This window comes from Entelurus aequoreus, linkage group LG09 (genome assembly GCF_033978785.1).
Source record: "Entelurus aequoreus isolate RoL-2023_Sb linkage group LG09, RoL_Eaeq_v1.1, whole genome shotgun sequence".
Classification (NCBI taxonomy): domain Eukaryota; kingdom Metazoa; phylum Chordata; class Actinopteri; order Syngnathiformes; family Syngnathidae; genus Entelurus; species Entelurus aequoreus.
This window is the reverse complement of record NC_084739.1, coordinates 11025857-11053345: the sequence shown is the minus strand read 5'-3', so window position 1 is coordinate 11053345 and position 27489 is coordinate 11025857. Positions and strand designations below refer to the sequence as shown.

The window sequence follows — 27489 nt, the reverse complement described above, 5'->3', positions numbered from 1 at the left end:
AATACATTTTAATTTAATCATTCATTTTAGCTTCTGTTTTTTCGACGAAGAATATTTGTGAAATATTTCTTCAAACTTATTATGATTAAAATTCAAAAAAATTATTCTGGCAAATCTAGAAATCTGTAGAATCAAATTTAAATCTTATTTCAAAGTCTTTTGAATTCATTTTAAAATTTTTGTTCTGGAAAATCTAGAAGAAATAATGATTTGTCTTTGTTAGAAATATAGCTTGGTCCAATTTGTTATATATTCTAACAAAGTGCAGATTGGATTTTAACCTATTTAAAACATGTCATCAGAATTCTAAAATTAATCTTAATCAGGAAAAATTACTAATGATGTTCCATAAATTATTTTTTTAATTTTTTCAAAAAAGATTCGAATTAGCTAGTTTTTCTTTTCTTTTTTTCGGTTGAATTTTGAATTATAAAGAGTCGAAATTGAACATAAACTATGATTCAAAATTTAAATTGTCATTTTTTTCGTGTTTTCTCCTCTTTTTAAACTGTTCAATTAAGTGTAAATATCATTAATTATTAATAATAACATAGAGTTAAAGGTAAATTGAGCAAATTGGCTATTTCTGGCAATTTATTTAAGTGTGTATCAAACTGGTAGCCCTTCGCATTAATCAGTACACAAGAAGTAACTCTTGGTTTCAAAAAGGTTGGTGACCCCTGATTATATATATATATATATATATATATATATATATATATATATATATATATATATATATATATATATATATATATATATATATATATATATATATATATACATACCCCTGCTATTGAACAATGTACATGTTTCTGGGCCTGTTCGGGCAAAGTTGATGCACACACAAAGAAGCTGATTGGCAACAATGCACGACAGTTATCGCCTCACAGTCACCATTTCATTAAGGTCATTTTCTGAGGTACCTCGGGGATCTATCACTGGCTATTGCCCTCCAGAGGGTGAGGCGGGGGCACGGGAGGGATGAGAGAGGAGAGAAAGAGGCCTGGATGACAGACAGCTGGGGTAAAAACGTGGAATGTGCAAAGGAGGGAAAATAAATGCAGAAGTGGAGGTAATGTACAAGCTGCCTGTTAGATTTATACCACAGAGGATTGGCCGGTAAAGATGCACTTTGTCTTCAGAATATGAAACCAAGCCCTGCGCTCGGGCACTTTCCCAGCAGGGAAATTGCTGTTTTTACATTTCCGAATCATTTTCCCATAAGGGATATGGATAACAAATGAAATACTCAACCCCATTGTCTGATTTATTCATTGTATTATCCACAAATATCAACCTGGCAGTCAAAGGATGAGTCACCTCAGTCAGGTGGAGGAGGGGGGGAGCTGCATAAACAGGCCAAAAATCTTATACATAACCAGGGGTCGGCAACCAAAAACGTTGAAAGAGCCATATTGGACCAAAAATATAAAAAGCAAATATGTCTGGAGCCGCAAAAAATTAATATATATATATATATATATACTGTATATATATATGTCAACACATGACGTAAATGTCTATATTAGCTACAATAGCCTAATAGTCTGTGGAACGCTCTCCCTGACCACCTGAGGGTACCACAGACTGTGGATACTTTTAAAAAAGGCTTAAAAACCCTTCTTTTTAAAAAAGCCTTTTTTTTTTAGATATATGCATACTAGTTTTAGCTATTTGTCTGTTCTAGTTTTTATTTGTATTTATTTTTTATTATCCATCCATCCATTTTCTACAGCTTATTCCCTTCGGGGTCGCGGGGGGCGCTGGAGCCTATCTCAGCTACAATCGGGGGGAAGGCGGGGTACACCCTGGACAAGTCGCCACCCTCATCGCAGGGCTATTTTTTATTATCTTTTTATTTAATTGTTTTTAATACACTGTAGTACATACTTGCCAACCCTCCCGTTTTTTAGCGGGAGAATCCCGGTATTCAGCGCCTCCCCCGACAACCTCCCGGCAGAGATTTTCTCCCGACAAACTCCCGGTATTCAGCCGGAGCTGGAGGCCACGCCCCCTCCAACTCAATGCGGACCTGAGACTGAGTGGGGACAGCCTGTTCTCACTTCCGCTTTCCCACAATATAAACAGCTTGCCTGCCCAATGAACGGATAAGTTAAACAGGACAATACTGCCATCTAATGGATAGCCAACGGAACACTGAAATTCAAGTATTTATTTTTTCTTCTATGTAAATAAAAAAAAAATATATATATATATATATATATATATATATATATATATATATATATATATATATATATATATATATATATATATATATATATATAGATTATAGCTAGAATTCACTGAAAGTCAAGTATTTTATATATATATATATATGATATATATATATATATATATATAATATATATATATATATATATATATTATATATATATATATAGCTAGAATTCACTGAAAGTCAAGTATGTCATATATATATATATATATATATATATATATATATATATATATATATATATATATATATATATACATATGAAATATATATGAAATACTCGAGTTGGTGAATTTTAGCTGTAAATAACCACGCCCCCCGTGGTTATTTATATATATATATATATATATATATATATATATATATATATATAGCTAGAATTCACTAAAAGTCAAGTATGTCATACATATATATATATATATATATATATATATATATATATTATATATATTATATATAGCTAGAATTCACTGAAAGTCAAGTATTTCATACATATATATATATATATATATATATATATATATATATATATATATATATATATATATATATTATATATATATATATATATATATATATATATAAATATATATATAAATATATATATATAATATATATATATATAGCTAGAATTCACTAAAAGTCACAGTATGTCATACATATATATATATATATATATATATATATATATTATATATATATATATATATATATATAAATATATATATATATATATATATATATATATATATATATATATATATATATATATATATATATATATATAATATATATATATATATAATATATATATATATATATATATATATATATATATATATATATATATGAAATACTCGAGTTGGTGAATTCTAGCTGTAAATAACCACGCCCCCCGTGGTTATTTATATACATATATATATATATATATATATATAATATATATATATATATAATATATATATATATATATAGAATTCACTGAAAGTCAAGTATGTCATACATATATATATATATATATATATATATATATATATATATATATATATATATATATATGAAATATATATGAAATACTCGAGTTGGTGAATTCTAGCTGTAAATAACCACGCCCCCCAACCACGCCCCCACCCCCACCCACCCCCTACCCCCCACCTCCCGATATTGGAGGTCTCAAGGTTGGCAAGTTATGCTGTAGTACTTTGAGGTTGTTTACTCAATGTAAAGTGTTTTTTTTTAACAAATAAAATCTATTATTATTATTATTATTATTACTTTCCCCATCTTTTTCCATCGTCAGTCCTTTTTAAAAAAAAATGCTCCAGGGAGCCACTCGGGTTGCTGACCCCCGTACGAGACGATTTACGCCATGCAGAACCGCTTCAGCTAAAACTCCCCGCAGTATTCTTCTCCACATAATCCACATCAAATCCACGGGACGCACATTTCAATAATTGCATGCTTGTTCCTTGGTGTGTCCCTGCAAGCTTTTGACCCCGGCTGCCGCGACAGCACGTGTTTTTTCAGACAGCTGCCCGCTTATACGTGACACAATGAGCCTCATTAGATATTAGTAATTGACCATTAATGAACTCCTTTCGATGGCTCACTGAGGAATACACACCAGGGCCCTGGGGAGCGCTGAGAAAAAGGGTGAGGGGCCTCACCGCATTACCATACTCCCTAGGCTACAAGAGGCGTTTAAATGGCCAATCAATAAAGAGCATTAGTTCAAATGTTTGTTGTGTGCTGAGGGGAAAGTGAGCAGTCGGGAGCTTTTTGGGGGGTGATGATGAATGCCAGGAACTAAACACAAGCAGGGAGAGCATTATTGTCTGCATTATTTATTAAAGGGCATGAGCGAAATGCGGCTAGATAAAGAAAATATCACAAAAATCTAGAAATGGGTGCATTGCATCGTTACTGTATTGATACATTCATGTCTAATATAAAGACAGTACTGTGTGACTTGTGCCCAGGTTTTATTGGCCCACATTAGAGGGTTTTGAAGGGAGATTTGGGGCACTCTGAAAACAAAAAAACTATGTAATAAGACAACGTTGAATGTTAAATCCTGCTAAAAACAGAAAGAAAAAAAAAAAGACAAAAAAAAAGCAGATTATATATTGCCAAAAGTATTTGGCCACCTGCCTTTACTCACATATGAAATTGGAAGTGCCATCCCATTCCTAACCCATAGGGTTCAATATGATGTCGGTCCACTTTTTGCAGCTATTACAGCTCTTCCGGGAAGGCTGTCCACAAGGTTGCGGAGTGTGTTTATAGGAATTTTTCCACCATTCTTCCAAAAACGCATTTGTGAGGTCACACACTGAAGTTGGTCGAGAAGGCCTGGCTCTAATATAAACGGTATTTACCTAGCACAAGTGTTTCTTTTGTACTATATGCATACTTGCCAACCCTCCCGGTTTTACCGGGAGACTCCCAAAATTCAGCACCTCTCCCGATAAACCTCCCGAAAGAAATTTTCTCCCGATAAACTCCCGGAATTCAGGCGACAGTCTGTTTTCACGTCCGCTTTCCCACGATATAAACAGCGTGCCTGCCCAATCACGTTATAACTGTAGAATGATCGAGGGCGAGTTCTTGGTTTCTTATGTGGGTTTATTGTTAGGCAGTTTCATTAACGTCCTCCCAGCGCGGTAACAACACACAACAACAGCAGTCACGTTTTCGTCTACCGTAAAGCAGTTCGTCTGCCGTAAACAGCAATGTTGTGACACTCTTAAACAGGAAAATACTGCCATCTACTGGATAGCCTCCGATACACTGAAATTCAAGTATTTATTTTATTTATATGTATAATAATAATAAAAAAATAAATAAATAAAAATAAATATATATATATATATATATATATATATATATAATTATATATATATATATATATATATATATATATAAATATACACTGAAATTCAAGTATTTATTTTATTTATATGTATAATAATATATATATATATATATATATATATATATATATATATATATATATATATATATATATATATATATATATATATATATATATATATATTATATATATATAAATATATATATATATATAATATATATATATATATATATATGTATTTTATTATACATATAAATAAAATAAATACTTGAATTTCAGTATATATATTTTTTATTATACATATAAATAAAATAAATACTTGAATTTCAGTGTCCCGGAGGCTATCCAGTAGATGGCAGTACTATTTTCACTTTCAGTGAATTCTAGCTATATATCTTTATATATATATATATATATATATATATATATATATATATATATATATATATATATATATATATATATATATATATATATATATATATATATATATATATAGCTAGAATTCACTGAAAGTCAAGTATGTCATACATATATATATATATATATTCGTATATATATATATATATATATATATATATATATATAATATATATATATATATATATATATATATATATATATATATATATATATATATATATATATATATATATATATATATATATATATATATATATATACGTAAATATATATATATATATATATATATATAATATATATATATATATATATATATATATATATATATATATATATACAGTATATGAAATATATATGAAATACTCGAGTTGGTGAATTTTAGCTGTAAATATACTCCTCCCCCTCTTAAGCATGTCCCCAAACACGCCCCCCGCCACTCCCCACCCCCAACCACGCCCCACCCCACCCCCCACCTCCCGGAATCAGAGGTCTCAAGGTTGGCAAGTATGACTTTATGACTTTATTACCTAAATCTTGACTATACCATTTGGGGATGTGTATTTTCGGTCTTTAAAAATATCAAACCCGCAAACCTCATATAAGAGCATTTTTTGCTGTAGATTACAAAAACTACGGCGCAATTCTTTCATATTGAGGATCTTTCACTATTGTTTTTACTACAGAGCTAAGTATGTTATTTATTTATTTTTTGTCATAAAGAAATACAATCATGTGTGCTTACGGACTGTATCCCTGCAGACTGCATTGATCTATATTGATATATAATGTATGTATTGTGTTTTTTATGTTGATTCAATAAAAAATAAAATAAAATAAATAAAGTTTTTTTTTTTTTTTTAATTTATTTTATATTTTATTTTATTTATTTATTTATTTATTTCTTTCTTGTGCGGCCCGGTACCAATCGGTCCGCGGCGGTGGTTGGGGACCACTGATTTAGAGGATCTTTGAATAGTGTAAGATTAAGTACAGTCCTTATTTGAAAAAAAAAACAGCAGAGCGCTCCTGTCATACAGAGGATCTCTGTTTAGCCTTTTTGCAGTGGCTCCCTAAAAACAGCACTCCGACAGGACCTTAAAAAACAGGATATAGAGGATCTTTGAGTAGCACCAGTGCCTCTATTGTCATTTACGACTTGTATGATGTCGAGCATTTGGTGAAATATGTTGTACAAACAGTTCGGAGACGCCTCCCTGTCTCTTTTTCCCCATACACGTATAGATAGGTGAACATACTTGAGTGGATTTCCATCCAATACATTGTTATCCTGGGTATTAAAACCAGAAAGTAATACCCTATTGTGATTCTATAGCCCTACACTGCTCCTTTGTTTTCCAAAAGCATGTTACTTTGCATAGGCAAAACAACATCAACACTGTAACCGCCGCTGTAAAAGCGGGACAAGGGCGCCACAAATATCATGTGACATTTACAGTATCTACGCCATTAGACTGCCAGGACCGGAGAAAGGCTAAGACCTTGTCTGCGGCCAGCGGTTTTATTCTTAATTTCCTCATTTGCGTTATATGGCACAATGAAAATGGATATCACGGCTCCGAACAGATCGTGCAAATACCGCGCCGCCGTGTCCTTGAAGGCGCTGTGATAATAAACGCTCGCAACCAAACGGGCAAAAGGCAAATTTACGGCTGCTGATCTCACCTGGTCGTCGGAGCAAAGTACTCAGTAAAATTTCATTGTAACTTTCAGGGAGATAAATAAATTTGCCCCCTGACCTTGAGGAACCGTACCCCCCGCCGTCGCCCCCATCTATAGAGCTGAGACTCCATATATCTCACGGATAGCAGGCTAAAGATAGGTGTCCCACCTTCACTTGCACTTTGCCTCGACCCCCCGGAGATTTGTGTGGAACCTCGTTTTGAAAGATGGAGGGCCAGAAAATAACAGAGCATGGATGAATATGTTATTGCTTCGTCTATATCCTATATATGCACTATATTGCCAAAAGTACTTGGCCACCTGCCTTGACTCACATATGAACTTGAAGTGCCATGCCATTCCTAACCCATAGGGTTCAATATGATGCGGGTCCACCTTTTGCAGCTATTAGATAGATAGATAGATAGATAGATAGATAGATAGATACACTACCGTTCAAAAGTTTGGGGTCACATTGAAATGTCCTTATTTTTAAAAGAAAAGCACTTTAAACTAGTCTTAACTTTAAAGAAATACACTCTATACATTGCTAATGTGGTAAATGACTATTCTAGCTGCAAATGTCTGGTTTTTGGTGCAATATCTACATAGATGTATAGAGGCCCATTTCCAGCAACTATCACTCCACTGTTCTAATGGTACAATGTGTTTGCTCATTGGCTCAGAAGGCTAATTGATGATTAGAAAACCCTTGTGCAATCATGTTCACACATCTGAAAACAGTTTAGCTCGTTACAGAAGCTAAAAAAACTGACCTTCCTTTGAGCAGATTGAGTTTCTGGAGCATCACATTTGTGGGGTCAATTAAACGCTCAAAATGGCCAGAAAAAGAGAACTTTCATCTGAAACTCGACAGTCTATTCTTGTTCTTAGAAATGAAGGCTATTCCACAAAATTGTTTGGGTTACCCCAAACTTTTGAACGGTAGTGTAGATGGATAGATAGATAGATAGATAGATAGATAGATAGATAGATAGATAGATAGATAGATAGATAGATAGATAGATAGATAGATAGATAGATAGATAGATAGATAGATAGATAGATAGATAGATAGATAGATAGATACACTACCGTTCAAAAGTTTGGGGTCACACTGAAATGTCCTTATTTTTAAAAGAAAAGCACTTTAAACTAGTCTTAACTTTAAAGAAATACACTCTATACATTGCTAATGTGGTAAATGACTATTCTAGCTGCAAATGTCTGGTTTTTGGTGCAATATCTACATAGGTGTATAGAGGCCCATTTCCAGCAACTATCACTCCAGTGTTCTAATGGTACAATGTGTTTGCTCATTGGCTCAGAAGGCTAATTGATGATTAGAAAACCCTTGTGCAATCATGTTCACACATCTGAAAACAGTTTAGCTCGTTACAGAAGCTAAAAAAAACGGACCTTCCTTTGAGCAGATTGAGTTTCTGGAGCATCACATTTGTGGGGTCAATTAAACGCTCAAAATGGCCAGAAAAAGAGAACTTTCATCTGAAACTCGACAGTCTATTCTTGTTCTTAGAAATGAAGGCTATTCCACAAAATTGTTTGGGTTACCCCAAACTTTTGAACGGTAGTGTAGATAGATAGATAGATAGATGGATAGATAGATAGATAGATAGATAGATAGATAGATAGATAGATAGATAGATAGATAGATAGATAGATAGATAGATAGATAGATAGATAGATAGATAGATAGATAGATAGATAGATAGATAGATAGATAGATAGATAGATAGATAGATAGATAGATAGATAGATAGATAGATAGATAGATAGATAGATAGATAGATAGATAGATAGATAGATAGATAGATAGGTAGGTCTTTATTGTCATTGCACAAGTACAACGAAACTTTGTTTTCAGCACAAACCCGTTCAAGATTAGACAAACAAACAGTGTACAGGGTTACAGAACAGGAACGCTGATGGGTCACCACAAGGCACCCCGTAAAAGATGGGAAAATGGTAAAACGCTGGGGAAGGATGAGTAAAATAATACAATCTAGACTGGGATCCTAAAGGGGCCCAGTCTGGAGTGGGAAAAAACCTCCATAGCAAAGCACATATACATATTACAACGTACATCTCCAGATATCTAGCAACAGAGGGAAGGGAGTGCGGGGTCATGATGGTCGGCCGCAGCTCTCAGGCGCTGACCATCCATTCATCACCCCTATGGGATTTGCGTCGAGGGCGTTGGGTAAGGGGGGTGGGGTGTGTATGTGTGGCGTATATTTTTGTGGTTGCATGTGTGTGTGTAAGCCCGTAGTGTGTCTCTTTTCCGCGGCCTTGATGTTTGTGCAGTCGCTAGTCCAACGTCAACAACAACAGGTGTGTGTCCGTGAGAGACAAGAAGGGAGTTTGTTGTGTCTTCGCTGCACTGTCCTTCGGGGGACTCTCGACGCCAGGGAAACAATCCAAGTTCAAAATTTTTGTATGCGAGTGAAAATAAAATTTGCTTTTCACTCTAAATTGTCTATGAAGAAGACAGCTTACAGCTTCAACTCTTCTGGGAAGGCTGTCCACAAGGTTGCGGAGTGCGTTTATAGGACTTTTCCCCCATTCTACCAAAAGCGCATTGGTGAGGTCACGCACTGATGTTGGTCGAGAAGGCCTGGCTCGCAGTCTCCGTTCTAATTCATCCCAAAGGTGTTCTATCGGGTTCAGGTCAGGACTCTGTGCAGGCCAGTCAAGTTAATCCTCCCATAGGGTTCAATATGATGTGGGTCCACCTTTTGCAGCTATTACAGCTTCAACTTTTCTGGGAAGGCTGTCCACAAGGTTGCGGAGTGTGTTTATAGGAATTGCCCACCATTCTTCCAAAAGCGCTCTGGTGAGGTCACACACTGATGTCGGTCGAGAAGGCTTGCACTGAAAAAAGTCAGTGTTCATAAGCAAAACAAAAAAAAAAAAATACAAAAATTTGAGGTATTTAATTTGAACTAAGCAAAATTATCTGCCAATAGAACAAGAAAATTTGACTTTTCAAGACTTTCCAAAACAAGTAAAATTAGCTAACCTCTATGAACCCAAAAATACCTTAAAAATAAGTTTATTCTCACTTATAACAAGTGCACTTTTCTTAATAGAAAAAAAAGAGACCTTTTTGCTCAATATGTTGATAAATATTCTTAAATTAAATAAATGCTAGTGCCATTATCTTGACATAATGATATGCGCACGGCATCATGATTTTTTTTTTTCATGCTTGAAATAAGAAATTATTACTTTAAAAATGTGGTTTTATACTTGTGAGTGTTGATGACACAGCTTTGCATCACTTGATATTCTAGTTTCAAGCATGTTTTACTCAATATAGGTCATAAAATCTGGGATTGAACTCAGGACTACTCAGGACCTTCGTATTGTGAGGCACATCAGGGCTGGCCCGGGGCATAGGCCGTATAGGCAAATGCTAAGGGCGCCGTCCATCAGGGGGCGCCACGCCAGAGCCACAAATGTTGGAGGAAAAAAAAAAAAGTTGGTACTATTATTTCTAAATACATAAAATAATCCCACGTTAATTAAAATGCAAAGTAAAGCCTATTTAATAGAAATATTATTTGTTACAACATTACATTAAAATGTGTCATTATTCAGTATTATTATTTGTGTTATTATTCAAGTTTTTAAATCTCTAGATCAACATTAGGTCTATCTGTCAATATAACATGTTTTAAAGATTTAAATTGTATGCTCTTTTTGTTAAAGAAAACCCTTTTTTTTAAATGAAAAAAACACAAAATAGTGGGATATTTGAGATTATATAATAATTGGAGCCTTAAAAAGGTCAATAACTCATAACACCATTGATTTTAATTAATTATTATTTTTTGAGCAATGACACTTAAAAACTAATCACACTAACATTATTGGGGATCCAAAAGGGTCCTACTCATTAAAGTGTTTAAAAATAAATTATATATATATTTTTTTTTTTTACTGTTTACTTTTAACACAATAATCTCGAGATCAACTTCAGATCTATCTGTCAATTATAATTTTTATTGTTGTTTATGTTTTTTGTTTGTTCGTTTTAGGCACTTCTTAAAAAAAAAAACAGCTAATTTTTTTACATGATAAACACAAAATATGCAATATTTTCCCCAAAAAATATCTCAAAATATTTAATGTGACGTAATTGGAGCCTTGAATAGGTCAATAATTCATAATGACATTGATTTTGATTCATTATTATTTTTTAAAGAAAGAAACAGCCTACATGGCAGCTTTGTGTTATTAGAGTAAACATTGCTACATTTTCTTGCTACATTTCACCTGTTTGCTCTTTAAATACCACTTTTAATGTTTTTTTTATTTTTTTCAATCGTATTTTTAAAATGTGCCGTGGGGCCGTTAAAAAAATGACCTGCGGGCCGCAAATGGCCCCCGGGCTGCACTTTGGACACCCCTGCTGTATGTATACTTTATAGATTTTATTTGCATAAAACACTTTACATTGAGTAAACAACCTCAAAATGCTACAGTGTATTAAAAAAATAAAATTAAAAATTAAAAAACTGTGTATTTACATGTCCATGGTTTAATAGTATTGTTGATCTTCTCTCTATCCTTCCAGTCAGGGGTTTATTCATTTTGTTTCTATCTGCATTGGAGCCCGATGCTATCACGTTAGCTCAGTAGCTAAAGAGCTTCGCCTATGTATTGTCGTGGAGATAAAAGTCACTGTGAATGTCCATTTCGCGTTCTCGACTCTCATTTTCAAGAGGATATAGTATCCCAGGTGGTTTAAAATACAAATCCGTGATCCACAATAGAAAAAAGAGAAAGTGTGGAATCCAATGAACCCTTGTACCTAAGTTACGGTCAGAGCGAAAAAAGATACGTCCTGCACTGCCTCTCTAGTCCTTCAGTCTCACTTTCCTCATCCACGAATCTTTCATCCTCGCTCAAATTAATGGGGTAATCGTCGCTTTCTCGGTCCGAATCTCTCTCGCTCCATTGTAAACAATAGGGAAATGTGAGGAATACTAGCTCCTGTGACGTCACGCTACTTCCGGTACAGGCAAGGCTTTTTTTTATCAGCGACCAAAAGTTGCGAACTTTATCGTCGTTGTTCTCTACTAAATCCTTTCAGCAAAAATACGGCAATATCGCAAAATGATCAAGTATGACACATAGAAAAGCAGGGGTCACCAACCTTTTTGAAACCAAGAGCTACTTCTTGGGTACTGATTAATGCGAAGGGCTACCAGTTTGATACACACTTAAATAAATTGCCAGAAATAGCCAATTTGCTCACTTTACCTTTAACTCTATGTTATTATTAATAATTAATGATATTTACACTTAATTGAAGTGTTTAAAAAGAGGAGAAAACACGAAAAAAATGACAATTACATTTTGAAACATAGTTTATCTTCAATTTCAACTCTTTAAAATTCAAAATTCAACCGAAAAAAAGAAGAGAAAAACTAGCTAATTCGAATCTTTTTGAAAAAAAATAAAACAATTTATGGAACATCATTGGTAATTTTTCCTGATTAAGATTAATTTTACAATTTTGATGACATGTTTTAAATAGGTTAAAATCCAATCTGCACTTTGTTAGAATATATAACAAATTGGACCAAGCTATATTTATAACAAAGACAAATCATTATTTCTTCTAGATTTCCCAGAACAAAAATGTTAAAAGAAATTAAAAAGACTTTGAAATAAGATTTGAATTTGATTCTACAGATTTTCTAGATTTGCCAGAATAATATTTTTGAATTTTAATCATAATAAGTTTGAAGAAATATTTCACAAATATTCTTCGTGGAAAAAACAGAAGCCAAAATGAAGAAGTAAATGAAAATGTATTAATTAATCTTTACAATAAAAAAAATGAAATTACTTGAACATTGATTTAAATTGTCAGGAAAGAAGAGGAAGGAATTTAAAAGGTAAAAAGGTATATGTGTTTAAAAATCCTAAGGTTGTATTTTTTTCTCTAAAATGGTCTTTCTGGAAGTTATACAAAGCAAAATAAAAAAAAATTAATGAATTTATTTAAACAAGTGAAGGCCAAGTCTTTAAAATATTTTCTTGGATTTTCAAATTCTATTTGAGTTTTGTCTCTCTTAGAATTAAAAATGTCGGGCAAAGTGAGACCGGCTTGCTAGTAAATAAATACAATTTTAAAAATAGAGGCAGCTCACTGGTAAGTGCTGCTATTTGAGCTATTTTTTAGAACAGGCCAGCGGGCTACTCATCTGGTCCTTACGGGCTACCTGGTGCCCGCGGGCACCGTGTTGGTGACCCCTGCCTTAAAGCCTTTGATTCCGAGTTCTGTCTTTTTTCAGCCATTCCTGGAGTAAAATTTGAAAAAAAAAAAAAAAAGATGCACATCCTGTCTTTCTTCCTGTGCCTTAAGAAGAAAAAAACCCGTCTGAACACCACAGACTTGAATTTAAATTTACAGCGTGCTAAACGAGAAGCATTCAAACATTTTAATAACCCTCCCCGGTGATGACTTCAATTACGTTTTATGAATATTTTCCTTGAGGAGCGCCGTCATCGCCGGAGAAGGGGATTTAAAAAAGATCATTTACCATCTCCATCCCATTATTCTTGGAAATGAGGAGTTATTATTTATTTTATTTATTTTTTTTTACTGTGATTAGCTCCCTAGGTTGATTCATGCCATTAAATGACCATCTCGTAGAATGTCTGCCATTTCATTGAGAGCACAATTTGTCTCCGAGAGGTGTTCCTTTATTTGACATCTATTGCTCGACTGCAGGATCCGTCTGCGTCACTAAAGTGACATGCGAGACAGAGTCGGGCGCTTTTTTTTACGCCCGGGAAACTGCTTTTTTTTTTTTTTTTTTTTACGCCGCAAAGCTATTAAACAAGTCATCCCAACTCCACTTTGTGGAGGGTGAATGTGGGAGTGCAGCAGAGTGTAATGGCTTTAATCTGCCTGTTGTTTGTCTCATGGGCATTAAACACCATCTTGATATGAGCGAGACTACAGTGAACACAGGAGGGGGTCCTCGTAATATTTAATAGGTCATCAAAAGGAATGAGGGCTAGACTGCTGACATTTGCCGGGATAGTTAGGAGAAACCCCGGGAGTTGTCATATGAGTCATTAGCGGAGCGCGCTTGCATCATCGTTCAAAGAGGCAGGAAAGTCATAATCGAACCCGTGTGACAATTTGAGCGAGCCCCATTAGCTGGCGTGAGGTCTGATTTGTGATTCCGCCCCGAAAATAGACAATCGGCGCTTAATAAAACACGTCGAGAGTGAGGTGGCGGCCGGATTGATTGAGATGGATTGGATTGTTGGTACAAGTGGTTGCATCAAAGGCTGGGAATTTATTTAGAGCTGCAAGATTTTCTAAAAACAACACAAGGTGACTGTTATAATATGAAAAGGTGACTTTTGAATGATCTCCTGATTGTTATGGTTTAACAGAGGGAGATGACGGCAACAGACACCAGGGGCTTTGTACAAACCCCGTTTCCATATGAGTTGGGAAATTGTGTTAGATGTAAATATAAACGGAATACAATGACTTGCAAATCCTTTTCAAGCCATATTCAGTTGAATGCACTACAAGGACAAAATATTTGATGTTCAAACTCATAAACTTTATTTTTTTTTTTTGCAAATAATAATTAACTTATAATTTCATGGCTGCAACCCGTGCCAAAGTAGTTGGGAAAGGGCATGTTCACCACTGTGTTACATGGCCTTTCCTTTTAACAACACTCAGTAAACGTTTGGGAACTGAGGAGACACATTTTTGAAGCTTCTCAGGTGGAATTATTTCCCATTCTTGCTTGATGTACAGCTTAAGTTGTTCAACAGTCCGGGGGTCTCCGTTGTGGTATTTAAGCCTTCATAATGCGCCACACATTTTCAACGGGAGAAAGGTCTGGACTACAGGCAGGCCAGTCTAGTACCCGCACTCTTTTACTATGAAGCCACGTTGATGTAACACGTGGCTTGGCATTGTCTTGCTGAAATAAGCAGGGGCGTCCATGGTAACGTTGCTTGGATGGCAACATATGTTGCTCCAAAACCTGTATGTACCTTTCAGCATTAATGGTGCCTTCACAGATGTGTAAGTTACCCATGTCTTGGGCACTAATACACCCCCATACCATCACAGATGCTGGCTTTTACACTTTGTGCCTATAACAATCCGGATGGTTCTTTTTCTCTTTGGTCCGGAGGACACGACGTCCACAGTTTCCAAAAACAATTTGAAATGTGGACTTGTCAGACCACAAAACACTTTTCCACTTTGTATGAGTCCATCTTAGATGAGCTCCAGCCCAGCGATGCCGACGGCGTTTCTGGGTGTTGTTGATAAACGGTTTTCGCCTTGCATAGGAGAGTTTTAACTTGCACTTAGAGATGTAGCGACCAACTGTAGTTACTGACAGTGGGTTTCTGAAGTGTTCCTGAGCCCATGTGGTGATATCCTTTACACACTGATGTCGCTTGTTGATGCAGTACAGCCTGAGGGATCGAAGGTCACGGGCTTAGCTGCTTACGTGCAGTGATTTCTCCAGATTCTCTGAACCCTTTGATGATATTACGGAGCGTAGATGGTATTCATCCTTCTGTGTTACGATGTAAATGTAATACCAACCTACTCAGTGGCCTAGTGGTTAGAGTGTCCGCCCTGAGATCGGTAGGTTGTGAGTTCAAACCCCGGTCGAGTCATACCAAAGACTATAAAAATGGGACCCATTACCTCCCTGCTTGGCACTCAGCATCAAGGGTTGGAATTGGGGGTTAAATCACCAAAAATGATTCCCGGGCGCGGTCATCGCTGCTGCCCACTGCTCCCCTCACCTCCCAGGGGGGTGATCAAGGGTGATGGGTCAAATGCAGAGAATAATTTCGCCACACCTAGTGTGTGTGTGACAATCATTGGTCCTTTAACTTTAATACTGCGTGCCCTTTTGTTTGGTTTCAATTTGCTTCTTATGTCTGTACACAGGCCTGGCCCTAACCAAACTGGCGCCCTAGGCAAGATTTTATGTGGCGCCCCCCCCACATCGGCAGTGAAGTGTATATACTCACAAGAAACCGAATAGCTTTGTCTTTGACCTTTTTTTTTACTTAAAGAAAGCAAATTAACATATTATATGAGAATGTTATGTTATGATTATCTTTAACCGAATCACAGCAGTGCTCAAATCAAAAAACAGCATTCCCTCTCATGTGATATTGCTTAATTGACATTAATGATGTGCACTTTAACAACTAGGCTTACAACTATACCTAATATATAAAGGGGTGGAAAAGTGACTATTACCTGCAGGGCAAACATTAGCTAACCAGAAGGCAATAACAATGTAAACAAAAAACACCTGCTTAAAAGATCTAAAACAAATGTCCCTGAGGAATGTAAGGTGGGAGTACTGTAATTACCTAACGTTACATTATTATTTTCCATAACAATTTAGCCCCCTCCACAATATTAAAAATGACGTTAAAACAGAACTAGCTATTTATTGATTAGCAATTGCCGAATCATGTAACATTAGCTTAATGCTAAAAAGCAAGGTTACTATCACATTCTGTAACAGACAAATAATTTCATGTAGGCTAACGTTACCTACCTGCTACCTCTGTCTTTTTCTCGTTTCTCCTCTTCTTTTCTCTTTTTTCTTCCCTGGGCACCTGACAGTTTTGGCCGTTTTGACATCTTGTGTTGATTTTTTGATGTGGTGACGTCCAAAAAGAGTCATGATACGGGAAGGGCGGGGGCGCACCGTGCGGGGGGAGGGGGAGGGGGAGGGCGGGGGGGCGGGGGGGCGGGGGGGGATGGGGTGGCGCCAGTGTTAAAGTTGTTTATACGGCTACCCTCAGTGTGACCTGAATGGCTGTTGACCAAGTAAATGTTGTAACAAATAATATTTTTATTAAATAGGCTTCACTTTGCATTTTAATTAACGTGGGATTATTTTTTGTATTTAGAAATAATACCCTCAGTGTGACCTGAATGGCTGTTGACCAAGTAAATGTTGTAACAAATAATATTTTTATTAAATAGGCTTCACTTTGCATTTTAATTAACGTGGGATTATTTTTTGTATTTAGAAATAATAGTACCAACTTTTTTTTTTTCTCCAACATTTGTGGCACTGGCGTGGCGCCCCCTGATGGATGGCGCCCTTAGCACGATTGCGCCAAGTAAAATTCCTAGTTTGTGAACCCGTTCTCAAACAATGGCAATAAAAACTCTTCTGATTCTGATTCTGATTCTGATGTTCTCCCGAAATGTGTTTGTCATTCTTGTTTGGTGTGGGTTCACAGGGTGGCACATATTTGTAACAGTGTTAAAGTTGTTTATACGGCTACCCTCAGTGTGACCTGAATGGCTGTTGACCAAGTAAATGTTGTAACAAATAATATTTTTATTAAATAGGCTTCACTTTGCATTTTAATTAACGTGGGATTATTTTTTGTATTTAGAAATAATAGTACCAACTTTTTTTTTTTTTTTTTTTTTTCTCCAACATTTGTGGCACTGGCGTGGCGCCCCCTGATGGACGGCGCCCTTAACATTTGCCTATACGGCCTATGCCACGGGCCGGCCCTGTCTGTACAGGACTTTGGCCAAAAAACTGAACTTGAACAGAAGACGACTGCCGCCTAGAGGTACGGAGGGTTATTTCCTCTCAAGCGTCAACTCTGCAACCGCACCACATTTATATTCATAATAGCAACACAAATCAACTTTGGGGAGCGCGGGGGTGAGGTTTTTTTTGTTCCAAACTGACGAAAAGATGCAAACAGGAACATCTCAGAGGAGAATTCGACTGTCACATCCAAGACCTCTCAAAGTTCTCCACATCCCGCCAGTGAAAACAACAGCCCGACGTGCTCCTCACACATTGATTCCCCTCCCGAGGGGCCCCCTCCCCCCGACCAATTTCTCTCGTTTTCAGACGCTCCAAACCTGCACTGGCCGCCAAAGACAGTCATCCATCCAGCCCGTGTGACTATGACTGATCTGGCCACCAAACGATCAATTTGTATCCCCCCCCTGCTCTTTTTCCTTCGTCTCTCCCTGCATCCCTCCGCTGTCCCTCTCCCTCTCACTTCGCTTCATTCTCTCGCCGCTTTCTTGATGCGGGGAATATGATGAAAAAGCGAGAGTGCAGACGGCGTTGACACGGTCGGCACGCGAGAGTAACAATCCTATCAGCGGTTGACCTTGGAGAACAGCTAATTCCGATGTCCATCTATCTGTACGTGTGACACATTAAACTTTTCACTTCGGCGCGAGCCCAGAAAGATCAGTCATGGTAAACTTGCAATGTTTTTGGTTTTTTTCCTCTCCTGTGATCTTTAACTTGCCCGTAAAGGACAGCCTTTTTCCGACGTTGTCTGTGTTGCTGTTTAGTACAAACCACTCAATTTGAGATGTCCGATAATGGCTTTTTTGCCGATATTCAATATTCCGATATTGTCCAACTCTTAAAGGCCTACTGAAACCCACTACTACCGACCACGCAGTCTGATAGTTTATATATCAATGATGAAATCTTAACATTATAACACATGCCAATACGGCCGGGTTAACTTATAAAGTGACATTTTAAATTTGCCGCTAAACTTCCGGTTCGAAACGCCTCTGAGGATGACGTATGCGCGTGACGTAGACCGGGGAACACGGGTATGCCTTCCACATTGAAGCCAATACGAAAAAGCTCTGTTTTCATTTCATAATTCCACAGTATTCTGGACATCTGTGTTCGTGAATCTGTTTCAATCATGTTCATTGCATTATGGAGAAGGAAGCCGAGCAAGCAAAGAAGAAAGTTGTCGGTGCGAAATGGACGTATTTTTCGAACGTAGTCAGCCACAACAGTACACAGCCGGCGCTTCTTTGTTTACATTCCCGAAAGATGCAGTCAAGATGGAAGAACTCGGATAACAGAGACTCTAACCAGGAGGACTTTTGACTTCGATACACAGACGCCTGTAGAGAACTGGGACAACACAGACTCTTACCAGGATTACTTTGATTTGGATGACAAAGACGCAGACGTGCTACTGTGAGTATGCAGCTTTGGCTTCTAAACATTTGATCGCTTGACCGTATGTGCGCAACTTTTTTTTGCGTATGTACGTAACTTTTTTAAAATATATAAGCTTTATGAACCTTGGGTTAGGTGAACGGTCTTTTGGGCTGAGTGATTGTGTGTGTTGATCAGGTGTTTGAATTGTATTGGCGTGTTCTATGGAGCTAGGAGCTAGCAGAGGAGCTAGGAGCTAGCATAACACGTACCGTACCGTACGTGCGCGTCACGTACGTAACTTTTTAAAAATATATAAGCTTTATGAACCTTGGGTTAGGTGAACGGTCTTTTGGGCTGAGTGATTGTGTGTGTTGATCAGGTGTTTGAATTGTATTGGCGTGTTCTATGGAGCTAGGAGCTAGCAGAGGAGTTAGGAGCTAGCATAACAAACACGCAGGTGTTATTATGCAGGATTAATTTGTGGCATATTAAATATAAGCCTGGTTGTGTTGTGGCTAATAGAGTATATATATGTCTTGTGTTTATTTACTGTTGTAGTCATTCCCAGCTGAATATCAGGTCACCCCCGGCTCTCACAGCATCTTCCCTATCTGAATAGCTTCAACTCCCCACTAGTCCTTCACTTGCACTTTACTCATCCACAAATCTTCCATCCTCGCTCAAATTAATGGGGAAATTGTCGCTTTCTCTGTCCGAATCTCTCTCACTTCATGCGGCCATCATTGTAAACAATAGGGAACTTTGCGTATATGTTCAACTGACTACGTCACGCTACTTCCGGTAGGTGCAAGCCTTTTTTTTATCAGATACCAAAAGTTGCAATCTTTATCGTCGTTGTTCTATACTAAATCCTTTCAGCAAAAATATGGCAATATCGCGAAATGATCAAGTATGACACATAGAATAGATCTGCTATCCCCGTTTAAATAAAAAAAAATTCATTTCAGTAGGCCTTTAATTACCGATTCCGATATCAACCGATACCGATATATACAGTCGTGGAATTAACACATTATTATGCCTAATTTTGTTGTGATGCCCCCGCTGGATGCATTAAACAATGTAACAAGGTTTTCCAAAATAACTCAAGTTATGGAAAAAAATGCCAACATGGCACTGCCATATTTATTATTGAAGTCACAAAGTGCATCATTTTTTTTTAACATGCCTCAAAACAGCAGCTTGGAATTTGGGACATGCTCTCCCTGAGAGAGCGTGAGGAGGTTGAGGTGGGCGGGATTGGGGGAGCGGGGTTTTGGGTAGGGGGTAGCGGGGGGTGTATATTGTAGCTGCAAGGGGTTCTGGGTATTTGTTCTGTTGTGTTTATGTTGTGTTACATGCTGCTGCAAACTCCCACGCCTCCAGGACCTGTTCTCCTCCAGGACCAGGAGGCGTGTGGGTCGGATCACAACTGACTCTTCTCAACCTGGACACAAACTATTCTCCCCTCTCCCCTCAGGCAGGAGACTATGGTCCATCCAGACCCACGCCTCCCGCCACCTGAACAGTTTTTTCCCCTCGGCCATCAGATACATGAACAATAACAAGATCTGATAGCTCAGTTACAGCTCATGTTATTCTATTCTGTGTTATATGTGTTTTATGTTGCACGATTGCGCCGAGTAAAATTCCTAGTTTGTGAACCCGTTCTCAAACAATGGCAATACAAACTCTTCTGATTCTGATTCTGATTCTGATGTTCTCCCGAAATGTGTTTGTCATTCTTGTTTGGTGTGGGTTCACAGTGTGGCGCATATTTGTAACAGTGTTAAAGTTGTTTATACGGCTACCCTCAGTGTGACCTGTATGGCTGTTGACCAAGTATGCCTTGCATTCACTTGTGTGTATGAAAAGCTGTAGATATTATGTGACTGGGTCTTTAAGGTTCATTGGCGCTCTGTACTTCTCCCTACATCCGTGTACACAGCGGCGTTTTAAAAAGTCATAAATGTAACTTTTTGAAACCGATACCGATAATTTTGAAACCGATACCGATAATTTCCAATATTACATTTTAAAGCATTAATCGACCGATAATATCGGCAGTCCGATATTATCGGACATCTCTACACTCAATAACGACGACTTAGCATGTTTTGGTTCTTAGCAACCGTTGGTAGTATCAGAGGCGGGATGGCACCTGTGTAGTCCATACTTGCCAACCTTGAGACCTCCAATATCGGAAGGTGGGGGGGGCGTCGTGTTTGGGGGGGGGGTGGGGGGGGGGGGTTGGGGCGTGGCTAAGGGCGTGGTTAAGAGGAGAGTATATTTACAGCTAGAATTCACCAAATCAAGTATTTCATATATATATATATATATATATATATATATATATATATATATATATATATATATATATATATATATATATATATATATATATATATATATATATATATATATATATATATATATATATATATATATATATGTATGAAATACTTGACTTTCAGTGAATTCTAGCTATATATATATATTTTTTAATTTTTTTTAATTTTATTATACATATAAATAAAAGACATACTTGAATTTCAGTGTTCTGCAGGCTATCCAGTAGGTGGCAGTATTGTCCTGTTTAAGAGTGTCACAACATTGCTGTTTATGGCAGACGAACTGCTTTACGGTAGACTAAACGTGACTGCTGTTGTTGTGTGTTGTTACCGCGCTTGGAGGACGTCAATGAAACTGCCTAACAATAAACCCACGTAAGAAACCAAGAACTCTCTCTCCTTGTTGTGCACTCTACTCTCTAAAAGCTGTAGATGTTATGACGTCATTGGGCAGGCAAGCTGCTGGGAAAGCGGACGTGAGAACGGCTGTCCCCACTCAGGTCCGCATTGAGCTGGAGGGGGCGTGGCCTCCAGCTCCGGCTGAATACCGGGAGTTTGTCGGGAGAAAATCTCTGCCGGGAGGTTGTCGGGAGAGGTGCTGAATACCGGGATTCTCCCGCTAAAAACGGGAGGGTTGGCAAGTATGGTGTAGTCCCTGTCACATTTAGATTTTAGATTTAGATTTAGAAATACTTTATTAATCCTTGAGGAGAATCTAGGATTTTCAGCACAATCCCATTCAAGATCAGACAAACATTACAGGGAGACAGAACAGGATCGCTAACGGGTCTGCCAACTTCCGAAGGCCCCTTGCAGAAAAGGTGAGAAACAGGTAAACGCTGTAAAAAATTCAGTCTAAACCTGAGCCCCTGGAGAGGGCATCCAGACTGTGGCCAAGGGAAAAAAAACTCATAGCCATAGCACTCATAAACATATGTGTAAGAGGGAAACATCAAAGAAAACGAAGGACATTAAATACATTAAAAGAGCAGAGCTGATGCAACCAGTCACTTCTACACACAGCCACAAAAGTAAAACAACAACAAAAAAAACAATTTAAAAAAAAACATACACACTGTCTGCTGTGGTGGAGGAAGCATGGCCAGAGACAGGAGCAGACCCAACAAAGCAACCACGTAGCTATTCAGTAGTGATGGGTAAATGACGCCCCATGGCACACTCTACTATCAACACACCTGACGCTGATGAGACTCCTGCCTTCATAAGCCAGCGCGTTCTGCGTTCCAGTACTGGCTGTATTGACACTAAACCTCTGAAATATCTAAAACTACGTTTTTCGGCCATCTCCATGCAAAAACGTCATACCTCAGCAACCAAAAGGAGGTTTTGCAACCTGTATGCTGTTTTGAAAAGGTATTATTATTATTACTATACCAAACAATACATTGCGATAACCGGTTTTGAATCAAGAATCGCGTTGAATCACGAATTGATTCTGAATCAAATCATCATACCAAGTATCGGAATCAGATCTAATCAAGAGGTGCCCAAAGAGTCCCACTTCTACTTTTCAGTATCGGTAGCTGCCTTTCCATAACCCCTAGAAATGTGCAATAAGAAACGGGTCATTTTAATTGATCCTTGATTCTAATCTCAATGAGTGTTACCTGGTTAAATGAAAGATATTGAACAAAATATTTTAAAAAAATATGGAAACACCCGTATTTCGAAAAACCTCTGAAATATCTAAAAATATATATTTAGGCCATCTCCATGCGTATACGTCATAGGACAGCAACCAAAAGGAGGTTTTGCAACCTGTATGCTGTTTTGAAAAGGTATTATTATAATTACTATACCAAACAATACATTGCGATAACCGGTTTGAATCAAGAATCGCGTTGAATCACGAATTGATTCTGAATCAAATCGTCATACCAACAATCGGAATCTGGTGCCCAAAGATTCCCACTTCTACTATTCAGTATCAGTAGCTGCCTTGCCATTACACCTCGAAATGTGCAAAATCTAAATATCACAATAAGAAACGGTTAATTTTCATTGATCCTTGATTTTATTCTCAATGAGTTCTACCTGGTTAAATAAAGGATATTGACAAAAAAATATGGAAACCCCCATATTTCGGAAAACCTCTCAAATGTTGCTAAAACATGGTTACGGCCCCGTGAGGTGGTTTTTACAGACAGAAATTATCTAAATATCTCGATTATTTTGCGAAAAACTGCAATGGAATCACAGGTATTGGCACAAAAGACGATTTTTTTCCGCATCAACTGTCAAAATACAGAATAATAGCCAGGTTTCTCATTGTCATCCCATTGGGTTGAGTTTTTCCTTGCCCTGATGTGGGATCCGAGCCGAGGAGGTCGTTGCGGCTTGTGCAGCCCTTTGAGACACTCGTGATTTAGGGCTATATAAGTATCAATCAATCAATCAATCAATGTTTATTTATATAGCCCTAAATCACAAGTGTCTCAAAGGGCTGCCCAAGCCACAACGACATCCTCGGTTCGGATCCCACATAAGGGCAAGGAAAAACTCACAACCCAGTGGGATGTCAATGAGAATGACTATGAGAAACCTCGGAGAAGACCGCAGATGTTACCTTTGTAGCACCTTTTCGAGCTACCTACCGTATACTGATCTGTTTAAATCGGGGGCCGCATGCGGCTCTTTAGCGCCGCCCTAGTGGCTCTCTGGAGATTTTTCAAAAATGTATGAAGAATGGAAAAAGATGAGGGTAAAAAAATCTATTTTTTTTTGTTTTAGAATGTTTTCTGCAGGAGGACAAACATGACACAAACCTCGCTAATTGTTATAAAGCACACTGTTTATATTAAACATTCTTCACTGATTCAAGTATTTGGCGAGCGCCGTTTTGTCCTACTTATTTTGGCGGTCCTTGAACTCACCGTATAGTTTGTTTACATGCATAACTTTCTCCGACTTTCTAGGACGTGTTTTATGCCACTTCTTTTTCTGTCTCATTTTGTCCACCACACTTTTAACGTTGTGCATGAGTGCACAAAGGTGAGTTTTGTTGATGTTATTGACTTGTGTGGAGTGCTAATCAGACATATTTGGTCACTGCTTGACTGCAAGCTAATCGATGCTAACATGCTATTTAGGCTAGCGATGTGTACATTTATGCCTCATTTGTAGCTATATTTGAGGTGATTTAGTTTCCTTTAAGTCCTCTTAATTACATTTATATCTCATGACACATGTAATATGGCTTTTAATTTTTTGCGGCTCCAGACAGATTTGTTTTTGTATTTTTGGTCCAATATGGCTCCTTCAACATTTTGGGTTGCCGACCCCTGGTTTAAATGGTATCGCCATGTAATACAGATACCAAATCAACCTGGCTTTTTTCTTCTTTTTTTTTTTACCCTTTTTTCCGTGATATTTTTCCATTTAAACAGTAGCGACACAGAATGGAGGGAGGAAGTCAACCAGGGAATGTTCTGGCTTCAGAGGTGGTGTTAGAGCTGCAACAGAGGAGGGTGACACCTGTGTGGCGTCTTTCACACTGATTACAACCGTAGTCTCCGTGTCACGCTTCTCTACGAGTGGCACCTTCGTGTCACGGGGATACAGAGTCGACCCGGCCTTTGTCCGCCTGACAGTATCGACACAAAAAAAAGTCAATTTCCCAGCTTCACCTGTGGCATTGGAGTTGTAACAGAGGAAGGATGGCACCTGTGTAGTATCTCACATACTATGCAGAAGTGATTCAGTCATTCTGATTGGTCAAAAGTACTGTAATTTAAGCCATTTTTATCATTTAAAAATCGTATTTTTATGATTGTGGGATTTGTGCGCACAATATTGCGGGAATATCACACGTTGCTATCAGCGGTGGGCCGTCAGGGCCACCAAGGCCTTCTATGCCGGCCTAACATAACCAGAAATCATGGTCATAATTAAAGATATAAGTATTTTTTTTATTTACTTTCCCTAAATATCAAAAAGTATTCATATTCTCTTTAAGTCATATTATTCTCTTTCCAATGCTGTTTTTAGGTTAGAGTTTTCATCCAATCAGAATTCAGCTAGCTTTTGTTGCCATGCTGTACCAAATCTGCCCGGGGCCTTCAGAATCAACAATGTCTGTGCACTCACTGTAAGTAAACGGACACATACAGTTGATAGACGAATTGCGATGGCCAGTCAGATCGCGAGTCGTTGTCAGTAAGGTCTTCTAGCTGGCCTCACGTTGAACGTGAAATGTACGCGTTCTGTGATTGGATACTCACTTGGGACTATCAAGTGAGTATCCAATCACAAGTTGCGAAAACAGGAAGTGGCACCGGAGCCATAGAAAGCCACATAAAATTCACAGGCACTCACTTTTTTAACCCACAAAGAAGGATATATTAGATGTACTGTAAAAAAATATAATAATTGCAATTCAATTGCAATAAATTACTCTACATTATTTTATAATTATTTAATTGAAAAAAAAATATTTAAAAATGTGGTCTTGATGTTTCAATACATTTCTTAACCAAAATATATATATTTATTTATTACATATACTGCAAACAAATCTAATAATTTCAATTGAATAACAATGAATTAGACTACATTATTTTATAATTGTTTAATTTAAAAAGATTAATTAAAAAAATGTGGCTTGATGTTTCTATACATTTTTTTTAACCAAAATATCTACATTTATTTATTAGATATACTGCAAAAAATCTAATAATTTCAATTCAATAACAATACATTACACTACATTATTTTATAATTGTTTAATTTAAAAAACTGATAAAAATTGTGGTCTTGATTTTTCAAAAAAAATTTTAACCAAAATATCTATATTTATTTATTAGATACACTGCAAAAAAATCGAATAATTGCAATTAAATTACAATAAATTACACTACATTATTTTATAATTGTTTAATTTTAAAAACTGATTAAAAATGTGGACTTGATGTTTCAATAGATTTTTTTACCAAAATATCTATATTTATTTATTAGATAAACTTCAAAACAAATCTGATAATTTAAATTCAATTACAATAAATTACACTACATTATTTTATAAATGTTTAATTTAAAAAACTGATTAAAAAATGTGGACTTGATGTTTCAATACATTTTTTAACCAAAATATATATATTTATTTATTAGATATACTGCAAAATATCTAATAATTGCAATTCAATTCAAGGGTGAAGTGTCCTGCCCAAGGACGGGACGGCGTGGCAAAGTTGGTAGAGTGGCCGTGCCAGCAATCGGAGGGTTGCTGGTTACTGGGGTTCAATCCCCACCTTCTACCATCCTAGTCACGTCCGTTGTGTCCTTGGGCAAGACACTTCACCCTTGCTCCTGATGGGTGCTGGTAGCGCCTTGCATGGCAGCTCCCTCCATCAGTGTGTGAATGTGTGTGTGAATGGGTGAATGTGGAAATACTGTCAAAGCGCTTTGAGTACCTTGAAGGTAGAAAAGCGCTATACAAGTATAACCCATTTATCATTACATTATTTTATAATTGTTTAATTTAAAAAACTGATTAAAAAATGTGGACTTGATGTTTCAATAAATTTTTTAACAAACATATATTTATTTATTTATTAGATATACTAAAAAAAACTAATAATTCCAATTCAATTACAATAAATTACACTACATTATTGTGGTTTTTTTAATTTAAAAAACTGATTAAAAAATGTGGTCTTGATGTTTTAATACATTTTTATACCAAAATATTTATATTTATTTATTAGATGTACTGCAAAAAAATCAAATAATTTCAATTCAATAACAATAAATTACACTACATTATTTTATAATTGTTTAATTTAAAAAATGTATTAAAATTGTGGTCTTGATGTTTCAATACATTTTTTAACCAACATATCTATATTTATTTATGAGATATACTGGACAAAATATATAATC

At 36.6% G+C, this 27489-nt stretch overlaps 1 protein-coding gene across 1 annotated transcript in view; it reads left to right on the top strand.

Annotated features, from left to right (window-relative positions):
• LOC133657835 (paired box protein Pax-2-B-like) overlaps positions 1-18227 on the top strand; it is a 45343-nt gene extending 27116 nt beyond the window's left edge. Inside the window, 2 exon segments of the mRNA XM_062059618.1 lie at positions 18002-18095; positions 18164-18227. Of these exon segments, the coding sequence (XP_061915602.1) occupies positions 18002-18095; positions 18164-18227 (158 nt within the window).
• Positions 18228-27489: the final 9262 nt, after the last annotated feature.